Genomic DNA, 13,317 nt, shown 5'->3' with positions numbered 1-13,317 from the left:
GCCCATTTGCCCAGGTCCAAATACGCCTGTGGGTGACATATACATATAGGTCTTACTTTAGGCTATGCTGCATTATGAATTGCTATAAATATGGAGGTAATTGTTTAAATTTTTTCAAATCAATAAATTAACAAATTTTTCAATGGGACATAAAATAAGGTACCGTATAGGGGGTATATTTCCCAGGAAAATATTTCACAAAAATCACCTTTTAAGCAATTCACAAAGAAATTGCATTTTTCTTCTACTGACCATTATTAGCATCATAAAAAATAATTTTTATAAAGAAAAAATTTTATGAATTTTTTAAACCTGTGAAATTAAATTCCTATGAAATATACCCCTATACGGTATACGGTATGAAACATCTAGCCAAGGTCGGGGTACATGTTGTACATGTATTACTCCAGTTGGATAACAGCCTGAGTCAAACAAAGGTAAGACTTCCTTACGTGAGATTGACAGTGGACCATTAATTGGGGCAAGCAAAAGCGAGCCCCACATAGTCGAGTAGAGTATCTTTGTTTGTACACGTACGTCACCCCTATTTATGCGTTTATAAAAAATAATAATCACACAATTTAAAATAATTTTGATAATTATTAAAATAATTTTGATAATTAAGGTACCACGTGCAAAGACAATGAGTACGAGTAAAGCATCTTAATCACGTTGACTTCTTTGTAACGAGTGTGATTGGGAGAGAAGAAGAAGCGAGACTGAGGAGGAGAAAAGAGCGAGGAGGTCCAATAAAAATGCTAGAGATAGCCCAAAGACAACAAATGGAGTCTCCTCTGGCTTCTGAGATCAACCATCTTCCATGCTAGATCAAACTGCAGAGATCCTTAAATCACAAAGCTAGAACAAGCTATGAAATTCTTTCCATGCAAATTCTGCATTAGTGTAATGACATCAACATTAATGCAACATTAATAACCACTACATCATTGTCGATATACATGTAGACATTGTATATTGCTAATCGAAATGTTAATCGTTTTGCTCACCCCTTAATGTTTTATATTCGCCTATAGCAAAAGTAGATGATAGTTGGAGAGAGAGACCAACTGCACTATGCTAGCTGGAATATGACCGCGTAGAACTAAGTCACGTGAGACCTGAAGCGTGGGTGTACCTACTAAAACCACACCCCCATAAAAAATCTTAGCAAGATCTTGTGTGATATTATAAGGGTTAGTAAGATGAATGTAGGATGTCACATGGATAGGCATCTTGTAAAATCTTGCCTTGTACAATCTTGCAAGATCACTTAAAATCTTAATTACAAGATCTTTATGTTCTTGAATTTAAATTGATCATGCAAGATTGCAAGATAAAGTACCGTATTTCCTTTAAAAAAAGCCCAGGCATCTATTTCCTAAAATGATATTTGGACCTCCAAAAAATATATAAAAAATAATAAAAACTTGGGCCCAGAGCAGGATTTGCACCCGTCACCTCATGCTTTTGACTTCTGCAACTTCAAGCATTATCCACTAGACTACTGAGTCACCCTCAGATCTGAATTGCATATTTATACTTAAATTGTATTGCTACCCTGGCGTTTATTCGAATGCGGCTTCTATTTAAGGAAATACGGTATGTTCATAAGATTTTTACAAGATCTTTTATGATTGCAAGATCAAATGTAAGTTAAAAATCTCACATTATGTCAAGACCTTGTAAGATTACAATATCATGTGTGAATTAAAGATCTTAAATAATGTTGGCTATTGCAAGATCTTTCATGAGATCAAGGTCATGTATGAATGAAGATCTTGTATTGTTTGTAAGAATGCAAGATCATGTAAATTAAAAATCTTGCATCATATTGAGATCTTGTAGGATTGTAAGATCTTTTATGATTGCGAATCATGCATGAGTTCATGATCTTGCACTTTTTGTGCTCAAATAATTAATTAATAGTTGATGATGTCATGCCACACCTCCAATTTGGTAGTAGCTGGATTAGCTTGCATGCTGCTACTTCTGCAGGTAGTCTGGTAGATCTATACAAGCTAGCTGCTATTCTTCAGGAGTACACTTGTTTTATTAATATATGCAATTTGCATGTTAAAGTTCTTTTAATTTTGATAATTAAACAGCTATAGGGGCAAGGCCACGCACCGTAGGTGTCTCGTATTTCAACAGCATCTTGAGTCATGCATGATATTGAAATATCTTGCAAGACACATGACATCACAGGAAATAAAGGACAACCCACGATAGCCTTTTCTGGAAATACGGTATATAAAGAAAGCAAATTTCAAATCTAATGAAAGTCAATAAACATCATACATTTTTATTTATACATTCATGCAGATCTTACTAAATTTTTAAACTTATCAATTTTCATTCATAAGTTTTTTTGTAAAATCAAGCATCTTGTGTAATTTTGCAACATCATAATTGATCATTTCATTTAAGAAAAATGTGAGATCTTTGTTCCAAAATCATGGATATTTTAAAATAAGATCTTTAAAGATCTTAAATAAGATTATTATATGATCATTGGGGATTATGTAAGGTATGTAGGTACGATGAAAGATCTTTGTTCCAAAATCATGGATTATCTTAAAATAAGATCTTTCAAGATCTTGAATAAGATTATTATGTGAACGTTGGGGATTATGTAAGGTATCATGAAAGATCTTTGTTCCAAAATCATGGATGATCATGAAATAAGATCATGGATGAATCATTTAAGATCTTGAATTAAGATCAGCATATGATCACTATAGATCCTGCAAAATCATTGTTCCAAAATCTTATAAGGCTTTAAATATCTTGACTAAGATCTTACATTAAAAATCAGGCATGATCTTGCTAAGAATTTTTATGAGGGCATGTAGAAGTTTGCATAAGAAACAGTGGAGAACACTTGAAGAAGCTTTAGACATCATACTAGTACACTTTACAATGCTGCTGAAGCCTGTTATGCAGTACAGCTACAGCAGAGACTCCAAAACAGCCAGTATATAAACCTTGTTGAGCAAACTAGGCAGCCATTTCTTCATACTCAGCAACACCCAGTATGCGGAAATGCCCAAAGATGTGCAAAAAAGTTCTACGCACCCGCGGTCATATTCCAGCTAGCATAGTGCAGTTCAACACTCTCTCTAACTATCACCTACTCTTGCCTATAGTCTGTCCATGTTGAGTTCAGATCTTATTATTTATGCATGATTGTGGTTATTATAGAGCTCAGATGTTAAGTGGATCAAAAGTAGGTGCTAAGTGGTCCGAGAAGCCACAAAAATTCTCCATCATACATGTAAGCAGAATTTATAAAAAGACAGTAAGAAGCTTCTTTTGCTTCAGATTTTTTGGACACATAATGAATAATAGTTATAAACATTCAGAATGATTTCCTAAGCATGGCTAGTCAGTCTCTATCCTTTTTTCGCGCTTTAGCACGTACAGTCACCATTTTAAAAGTAACGCCCACTATAATAATGAAGGTGTGGTCTCTCCTGGAAATAGCAAAATGGAGGACAGGTTCAGTGTTATGTGGCTGCTAAATAAACTGATAACGAGTGGCAAACCATTGATGTTTGGTATAATCTTGGTTTCCCAAGTGTCCTTCTTCTATTTTACTTCATATTATATAAGCCAAGGTGCATCAGTGAAATAACTGTGCTGCAACAAAATCTTTAAGTTTGCAACTGTGCTGCCTGAGTTATTCAAGTTCTTTTTGTCCTGAAGTCAACCTGGAAAGAGTATAGTACCGTATAGCTTGAAATTTCCGTGGAATGTAAATTTCGTGGTTCAGAGGCTTCCCACAAAATTTAAACCCAGGAAATCATTGAAGTGCCATCCCCTTAAGCTGGGTTCACAATATTTGCATTGCGACCGGAAGTGCCTTATAACGCGATGATAAACGCAAGAATAGAGCAGAGTTCTATTCTTGCATTTACCCATTGCGTTATACAGCACTTCTGGTCGCAACGCAAATATTCTGAACCCACCTTAACAGGCTATGTAAACTGTCAACCACGAAAATTAAACCACGAATTGCCCCACTAGGAGCAAACTACAAAAATATCGACCCACGAAAATTTCAAGCTATACCGTATCATTACTTTTTTGGTATCCACCTACGGGTAATAATTGGCCACCATTTTTGGACAGCAAAATTCAATGGAAGATGGATGAAGAAAAACTAAAACTGATTCTTTTCGCTGGTATCCACCTTTTCAAGCTACAAAAGTTGGTTCAAGGAAAGAATGATTGCTGCTATTAAGCAGTTCAAAAAAGGGATTTGGAGCAATATGAAGCATATTCTCTATTACAGCTTGCTTTCTGCATTAGCACATTTAAACTCAATATAAAGTTTCAGTCCACAAAAACTATTTCATAGTCAATTAACTCAGCCTCAGTCATGCCCCTTGCTGTATATCATTTTATGATGCAGAGGAGGTTGGTCATGCGTCATGTGATGATGCCACTTCCTCTATCTATTCTAGTTCTCTCTCTTTTCACTTTAGCAGCAGTTATCTTACTAATAATACTTGCAATTGACTCAAAAACTTCAAATGCATCCAGTTAAAAGACTAATAAATAAGATTCCTGCAGCATAGTCAGCTAAAGATTGTAAAAGCTTGTCCCCTGTCTCAGATAGCTAAACTACACTTTTCTAACAAAGGCAAAGATACTGCATTTTTGAAATAAGTTTAGATCTTACTTTTGCTCTTATTGTTTGTTTACAAAGTGTATGCAGACTTAATCTTTTAACTGGATGATGCATTGAAGTTTTTGAGTCAATTGCAGGTATTATTAGTGAGATAACTGCTGCTATAGTGGCAAGAAAGAGAATCCTCCATCACATGATGCATGACCAACCTCCTCTGTCTTTGGTATAATTCATGAACATACATGTAGAAGGGGTTTACCTGTTTTAAACAAACTCATGGAGACATAGATATGACAAGTGGTTATTTCGTGCTACTTTTTCCATAATGCTAATTACATGTACATGTACATGTACCTTTACCAAAATAACTTTTTCATTTATACTATACAACACTGATTTAAAGCACAACATCATAGTGATTTGTCACAATTTGTAATAATACCATTATGCTCAAGATGGTTTCATTCGCAAAAGTAATATTTGGATTACAAGATTATATATTGGAAATTTTTTATTCTGTACCATCGAATTATTGAGCACGCAAACAGAATGACAGTTTCATATTGGTAATTTCTTAACAAACAGCCAATGACCAATATTAAGTAATTATGTGGTGAATTTGTGTGTGGAAAAATATATGGTTGAATAATGATTCACACAATCATTTAGATCAATTCACAAAATTTAAGCCCACAAGAATACAAGCTGTACATGTAAATGTAAAAACAACATTAAGAGAAAAGTCTAAATCTGTATAAGATTTTAAAATTAAAGAATTTATACACATATACATGTATGTACATGTACATTTAAATTTCATAAACTACATATTTACTTAAATTTAACCATTAATCATGGTATATAACAATACAGTAGCTCCCATATGTACAACTGTACCTCTCTTCTGTAGTCAGTTTTTCATTTTCCAAAATTTTCTTGTGATTTTCAAGTACCTAAGATTGACAATAAAATACATGTATTACCTTAGTGTGGGTATCAATTGCACTTTTTAATTTTTGCATTTTTAAGGGGACCCTGACATAGCCAAATTTTTTTAGTGAAAATAGGAAGAAAATTAATACTCAAATTCCAATTAATAGCATAACGCTACTGAAGAAGCCCAATCCGTCCATTAAAGAGCAAAACACTTTATAGGCTCACCCTATCTATTGCTACCTTAATACCTTGTTACAGATCTTGCCTATCTTTTGTACTTGTTTACACAAGACACAAGTACCAGTACATTATAACTATTATTAGGGACTGGTTTAATTAGTGTTTTTAAATCTACATGTACATACACTTAAATGTTAAAATTAATGCACATCTACATGTACATGTACATGTACATATGTATATGTTGCAATTCATACCCTCTCTAAGAAAAGAAGTACATATACATGTACATACATGTACATGTACATCCATGTGTACTACATATAAAGTATACTGTGCCCCAAAAAAATAAGCAACAATTATACAACCAGTATGCAATACAGTATGCTCATTCTAAAGTACTACACACCTGTAACTCAGTTTTTAGGTTGTTAGTAGCATCTTCCAAAAGTTTCTTCTCTTCCTGAAACTGCTTTGATAGTTTTTCTTGCTCAGCTAATTGCATTGCAGCCATTTCCTTTAGTTTTGCAAGAGACTATCCAAGTAAAACAATACATGAAAGTGTTAAACATTGTACATGTATGTAAGAAAATTTACTTCAAGATCAGATTGAAGCAACTTTGTTTCCTCTTCTAAACGCTTTTTTTCAGTATCAAGTATTTTTGTTTCTTCCACTTGCTTAGCTAATTGAGCCTCAGTTCTTTCTTTCTCTTGTGATACAGACTAATTAAAACAAGAGTGCAAAATTTTATGGCATGCTTTTAAAATGCTGCTATGCCTGAAATTTTTTGATGGCACTGTGTGCCATTTTCAAAGCTTACTTCAAGATCAGCTTGAAGCATATTCGTTTCTTCTTCTAAACGCTTTTTTTCAGCATCAAGCCTCTTTGATTCTTCCATTTGTTCAGCTAATTGAGCAGCAGTTTTTTCTTGTTCTTGTGATACTGACTACAAAAATAACATAACAGAAAACTTGTACTTACAAATGAAAATTAATAATCCATTAGGGTATACATGCAAGAGTGAATAAAAATTTCATGTATGCATGTAGTTGCCCAATGACTTCTTCTGAAAATCTGTACCAGCTTTAAGTCTTTACAAGTACAATGTACATGTACCGGCATGTATATGAAGACTGGTACATGTACAGTACATGTACTTTGGAAAGTTCTTACAGGTTTTTCCACCCACATATATTTAAAGGCACTGCTACATGTACCATGTACCATATGATAAATCAATGTAAGTATGCTACATCACATTCAGAATATCACTTGAAACTCATCATTCTTTTCATTTGTCACAACTACCACACTTTGCTACCACAAACATTCTGCTTCATGTACAATGTACATGTACATGTATATTTGTCTGCAGCATCTTAATCAGTAGCTAAGAAAAAACACTAAGTTCCAGATTTACACTGTAGCATCAACCAAAACAAGCTAGGGTAAAGTAAAAACAGCTTGCTTATGCAGTGCAGCAACTTATTTAAAAAATGGCATAGTTGCAAAAAGGAAAGTTTGCACAAATTCTAGAGCCTCTAAATACCCAGGAAGGATCTAAACGAGTTCTTCCGCTTGAGATGAAAGTGAGATTTGCATGTAAAGTACATTTACATGTAACAAAAGTTAGAAAAGACTGACAAGAGACAAACAACATCTGATAATAACAAGGAGCCCTGTATATTCATACTCTCGTCACATGGAATCAGTCATACCTGCAAATTTGACTGCAGTGTCTTGGTTTGCTTATACAGCACACTTTTTTCCGCTTCAATCTCTTTCATTGCAGTTAGCGTTGACTTCAACTCCCTATAATTAAGCATACACATAATTAAGCATAAAAATGTAAGTTACATACTGAACAAGTAATTTTTAACTTTGGCTGCTAGGGACTCATTTTTTAGAAAACAGAAAAATGACTCTAATAGCTTAAAAGTAGATTTTACTACAATTCAACTGTGAGCTTTCATGAAGCATTCAATTCTAATCATTACTGACATGCCATTAGGCTCAGACTATTTAGAGGGAAGGAATTAGATCTTCCACAGGCATATAAAAATTAATGTGCAAAAACCAGCCTATTTAATAATTACATGTACACCATACATGTCAGTGACTCACAAACAAAACAGACTGAATTAGTTTTATCAATCACCCAAACAAAAGATCGACTCTTGCATCCAACAATTAAACTGTATACATACAAACACAGCAAACTTACAGCTCAGTTGTGTCTTTATCATCTCTCAAATTCTTGGCTGCCATTTCAATTGCTTTTTTCTCTCCTTCCAATTCCACAGCTAATTTTTCTAACTCCTAAAAATTAATGTATAGTAATAATTAATAGCCTGAAGCATCTACAAATGTAGCTTACACTTTGCTTCTCTTGCTGCTCCTCTAGTTTTGATGACTCATCTTTGAGCTTATCTAATTATTAATAAAATTGACATTGTGAAAGCTAGTGGTATAAAGTTCACAGGAAATGAGACACTATAATTAGAGTAATATTTTCAAACAAAGTTGGATTCCCCCTTAGTGTTACATTTCCTTGTCAGACTTCCATTCACTTTGTACTTGTACATGTATATGTACAGTACATGTACATGTACATGTATGTGTATGTGCCAGCATTATCTATACATGTAGACGTAAATGCTAAAGTTTCTGATCAAGAAGTCCCCAAAATGCTGTCAATCAACATTCAACTAATTATAATAGATTCTACATGAAGTCACACATGTAGTGTACATGCATGTGTACATTTTAAAATGCAAAGAAGGGACAAAATAATCTTACCAATCATTTCTTGCCTCTCCTGTGCCATTTCCTTGCCCTTTTCCTCTAATTTTTCAATTACACTTTCTCCTATCTGAGCATTCCTCCATGTCCTGCATGTACATGTATTCTAATTATAGCTACTTAATATAAATGTACATGTATATACACATAATAAGTATAAAGTACAAGTATTTAGGACAATAGCTCTAACCTAATTACGAACAGCACCTTTGATTTCATCAACATACATGTACATGCAGAGTACATGTACATGTACAACAAAAAATATGACTTACAGTTACAACCTCAATGTTATTTGTTTCTGCATTGAAACTAGACGTGCTACATAACATAATGTACATGTACATGTGCACTGTACATTTATCATGTATAATACATAGTACATGTACATGTACAATGTATATGTTCACTGTGAATGTATACATATTATGCACATTAACATGTAAACATGTTGTATTGGAACAAAATAACAGAACCTTTGGCCGACTATCAATACATGATACAATACATGTTTACATGATTACATGCACATGATAAGAGTACTTCTTACACTTTAGCACAATCCTTGAGAACTTTGACCCATGAAGAACATTCCTCTGGACTTTCTGCCCCTACTACTATTTCTCCTTTGAAATGACTATGTGATATTCTAATTGCAAACTTCTGAGATCCATCAACACATTCTTCAATCTTGCAGCTACCAAGTGGAATAACACCCTGAAACAAGAGAATTAAATTGAAGTAGATGAACAACTCGGTACTTTAACATTTATTTAATCTAGTTTTAATATTCCGCTGGATCAAATTTAACAGTACCACACAAATACTCATAAAAGGTACAAGTAACAAAAATAACATCTAACAGTGTACAATATATGTGCAAATGAGTCAATTGAGCATATACATCTATATACATATAACTATGCATCATTAACTTTCAATAAAATGAGAAGGTCATATCAAACACGATCGAGTTAACTTGTTCACAGCAAACATAAATCAGCCATTAATGGGCCATTCAAAGTATGGCTGTTATGCAACTAATATCTAAAGGCAAGCCATTTTAATAAATTTGTTTACATAGGTGCGAACATTGGCTAGCTTTCACTAACACATAACACTGAAACAACTACAGTTCCAAAGAAAATTATACATGTACATGTACTTTACAACTACTGTACAGTTATAAACATGCACTACACAAGCAAAACTTTCAATAAAATACATACATGTATAAAATCATTTGCACAGCATGACAAGAAGAATTTATTCAAGTAGCAACAAAACTGTCCTTCATAATTATTTGTTTTTGTATACATTACCAAATGGAAACATATGAACGTGTCATCCTTCCATTCAATTTCTTCACCTTTACTTGTGAACAATTTATATTGTTATGAGAAATGAATGTCTTTCTCATCACTGTCAGAAGTAACAAAAATGGTAAATTACATGTACATTACAAAATCTCAGTTACGTTTCAATAATTCAAACTAAGCTACACATGTGAATAAAAAATCCACCTTTCACTGTTGACTTCTTAAAAACAAAGCAGTACATGTACCCTGTAAAGTCTCGCAACCCAGACCTAACACTTACATGCAAGTAGGGGAAGGATTTGGTTCAACCAGCAGTTGTAGCTTGTTCTTGTGCAAAGATTTCAGTGCGCCTACTAAAGTCCCACAATAACATGACAATTGACATTGTGTGCTTTAAGCAATCTTTAAAGCCTCAAAAAAGTCTTTATCTTCCAGTAACTTCCAGTACTGTTTCTATAGTGCACTTTATTTAATTCAAAGTAATACAAGAATGGCCGATGGAGCCATTACTGAAGGTTACTTTGTCAAGGAGCCTCTCACATAAACTGTACAGAGGCCAACACCAAGATTCTGGAATGTACAAGGACTTCTTTGAGTGACTAAGAGCAATCAGTGGGTGCACAAAAATCTCTGCACATAGCACAAGTTACTACTGTTGCTTGAACCAGACCCTTCACGGCTTAGGGGGTAGGTTTGGCTTGTGAAACTACCCTGCATTTGAACATGTATATAGAAAATGTACATGTAAAAAGAGTCTCGCGTAGCCACTAGCCAGGTTGATCAAAACTAAAAAATGATGGCATACATCACTCTCCACCAGGCTCTTCCCAGGAAGAGTCAGGATGCCTGTACTGTATTTACTTACCTTAGGATGAATGTTGAAATGGTGGTCTTTCTGGAAGGCTCGACACTCTGACTCGGCATAATAAAGAAGAAAACAGTCTTTTGCAATGAAGAACCTGCATGCATGAAATTAAAATTGACATGTCAGACTCGCTTAGTCTTTAGATCATAAATGATGCATGCCCCATTATCTCACATACCTTTTCTGCCAGCTGCCTTTTTTGCCTTTCTTGCCACCAAATGGTTTCTTAACTAAAATTCCTGACATTTGTACTTTTGTATCTCCTATATCAAAGCTGCCAAACTCAGATACGAATGAATTACGAGGACTACTAGTTGGCGAACTACCAGCCATTTTAAGAATATCTTCAGTTTCTTCACCTCAGGCTCAAAGCACTAAACTCTTCTAGCCGTCTCTTCTCCTCTACCTCAGCTCTGCTCACTATGACAGAATGGGCGTGGAGGCGGTGCAGTTGAAATGATTTGAGACCATTATTCCCATGAGAATACAATACAGGCATTACTATGGTTACACAGGAAGTGAAAAGGTAACCTCCCTTCTCCACTTAAAATGGCTACCTGCTAACTAATCATGATGACACACTTACAGCAAAGTTACTCCAGGGTTTCCAGCATGTTCCTGTCCTGGGGTGCTTTATTGAAAAGCACATACCCAGGACACAAACATGCTGAACCTCTCAGTTGTACTCACAAAGCAGTTAATTGACTGCTTTGCAAGTGTAGCTGAGATGACTTCATTAGTCAATAATAGAACCTTTAATTCCTTTATGTGCTAATGCTTGAAAAGCTTCTTTCATCGGAATATGACAGCATTTTTCGCAATTCGCAATGGGTAAAGCCTATAATATCCTGCATAAAAAATTCAGAAAAATTAATCCATCACTGATGAATCATGACTTCCAGACAGAAGTATAAAAACAGTATAATACCATGTCTTGATTTTAATCCAGGTAAGTATTGCTATGTCTCATTTTAGAATAAAAATGCAATAATAGAACAGTGACTTTGAATTCAAAAGTGTGAAACTATAATCAAACCTCTTCATCATCTGTTAGATGGTTTAGAAGAGATCATCACATCTCACACATGAAGACATATACTCGAGACTGATGTGTACTATCCACAACATACAGAAACAAACAGAAAAAAGCATTGACAATAACATATTTCAATAAGAAAGTTATAGTTCAGTCACTAATAAGACTATCATAACAATGACAGCAATAGCAATTAGTGCTCCCAGTAATGTAGGGATTATATACTTGGAATATCACCTAAATAAAATGAAGATGAAAGGAAATCAGATTACAATTGTTATGATTCGTGAATGTAACAATTAAACTATAACGTAGATCAGCAAAAAGCGCATTGATTCCTCAATCCTTATAAATGTAAATTTCCAGAAAATGAACAAACAGCATAGCTCTTTTGTTAATGAACTTCAGCAATAGCAGAGGATATAGTATGAGTTATATAAAAAAATTAGTCTTATCTTAACACAAAAATAACAAACACGTACACACCAATACATGCATAATAATTGCATATGCAGTATGTTACATGTACTTGTAGTTTTGGTAAACATAATAATTTTGAGTGTTTCTAAATCTAATAGTAAGAATATTTACCTGAGACTAATTGTCTTCTTAAGTAATTTATTTTATTACTAATACAGGGAATTGATCATGCTACAAGTACAGTGTGGGTAATGTTGGTGATACATATACATTTGAAATGTAGTCTAAGTCAAATTTACTGCCGACAAGTTAACCACATCACAAATTTATTTCCTTGGCAACCCCATCGACCAAGTTGACAATTTTATTCAGAGGAACTTAATTTTTTATAATTAATCGTATACTGGCATGTGCATTTGACAGTAAAAACTTTACTTCTTATCCTCCATTAAACTCAATAGTGAAGGTAGCCATCTTTGAGGGTTCACACCTATACAACTGCACTAATCTTGCAAGTTAGGCCCACAATTAAAAGTGAGAAGGGTATGATTAATTGCAATTATTCCAACTAGACTTATAAGCATTAAGAGTGCTGGAAAATTTTGTATCACCATAACAATTAAGCGAAAGTAACATCAATCATTACAGTGTCAATACTGTTAAATGCATACATGAACTCAAATTAACTATTATATTTTTCATTTTCGTCCCATATTATACACAAAAGAGTAATTGGAAATGGCCTTGGCAACGCAGGGACATAGCAAGTTGATAGCACTCTAAACAAAATGGTCATATTGCTGTATATAACTATATGTACTTGTGTGTAAAATTTAAAATGGCTGCAAGTTGAAGCAGGTACATATACATGTGAGCATATTTATCAGGTAGTTTTTTTTATGTTGCAAAAAGTCCACAAAACACTTCAGTAATGTCAAGAGTAGATAATAATTAGAGGAGAGTGTCCTACTGTGCAATACCCCCTGCTTCATCACGCCATAGAATTGAAGAGTCACATTCAGGATATTTCCGTATTTTATTTGAGTAGTTACAGTTATTTTTTAATAACTGCTCAAATAAAATATCCTGAATGTGACTCTTCAATTCTACGGGGTGATGAAGCAG

The 13,317-nt window shown here is 34.1% G+C and overlaps 2 protein-coding genes across 4 annotated transcripts in view; both read right to left on the bottom strand.

Moving 5' to 3' along the window:
- Positions 1-5,468: 5,468 nt before the first annotated feature.
- On the bottom strand, positions 5,469-11,184 carry LOC100634068 (pleckstrin homology domain-containing family D member 1-like). 2 transcript variants are annotated; one of them, XM_003387594.3, is made up of 11 exons: positions 10,915-11,180; positions 10,737-10,830; positions 9,103-9,269; positions 8,550-8,641; positions 8,128-8,180; positions 7,975-8,069; positions 7,469-7,562; positions 6,571-6,696; positions 6,347-6,472; positions 6,159-6,284; positions 5,469-5,586 (listed from the first exon to the last, which is right to left on the bottom strand). In XM_003387594.3, exons 1-11 carry the CDS (start codon positions 11,067-11,069, stop codon positions 5,482-5,484), a joined length of 1,233 nt encoding a protein of 410 aa, XP_003387642.3. In that variant the 5' UTR covers positions 11,070-11,180; the 3' UTR covers positions 5,469-5,481. The 2 variants fall into 2 exon arrangements, with proteins under 2 accessions (XP_003387642.3, XP_019853711.1); XM_019998152.1 differs by lacking the exon at positions 6,347-6,472 and having other exon boundaries at positions 10,915-11,184.
- Positions 11,185-11,670: 486 nt separating this feature from the next.
- Positions 11,671-13,317, bottom strand: part of LOC100633940 (uncharacterized protein C19orf47-like) — an 8,795-nt gene continuing 7,148 nt past the window's right edge. For both annotated transcript variants that reach the window (XM_019998153.1, XM_019998154.1), the window contains exon 10: positions 11,671-12,009. The gene's annotated coding sequence lies outside the window, so the exon portion shown is untranslated. The remainder of the gene's footprint in view (positions 12,010-13,317) is intronic.

The sequence above is a fragment of the Amphimedon queenslandica genome, unplaced genomic scaffold (genome assembly GCF_000090795.2).
Source record: "Amphimedon queenslandica unplaced genomic scaffold, v1.1 AMPQUscaffold_13337, whole genome shotgun sequence".
NCBI classification, from domain to species: domain Eukaryota; kingdom Metazoa; phylum Porifera; class Demospongiae; order Haplosclerida; family Niphatidae; genus Amphimedon; species Amphimedon queenslandica.
This window is presented reverse-complemented; position numbering and strand designations above follow the sequence as displayed.

What these genes read in the sequence shown, in the direction of transcription:
- LOC100634068 (XM_003387594.3), bottom strand. Translation starts at nt 11,069, where the DNA reads ATGGCTGGTAGTTCGCCAACTAGTAGTCCTCGTAATTCATTCGTATCT. An exon ending in ATTTCAACATTCATCCTAAG is followed by an intron (nt 9,270 to 10,736) that starts GTAAGTAAATAC and finishes CTCTTGTTTCAG; the next exon opens with GGTGTTATTCCACTTGGTAG. An exon ending in AGCAGCAAGAGAAGCAAAGT is followed by an intron (nt 8,070 to 8,127) that starts GTAAGCTACATT and finishes ATTAATTTTTAG; the next exon opens with GAGTTAGAAAAATTAGCTGT.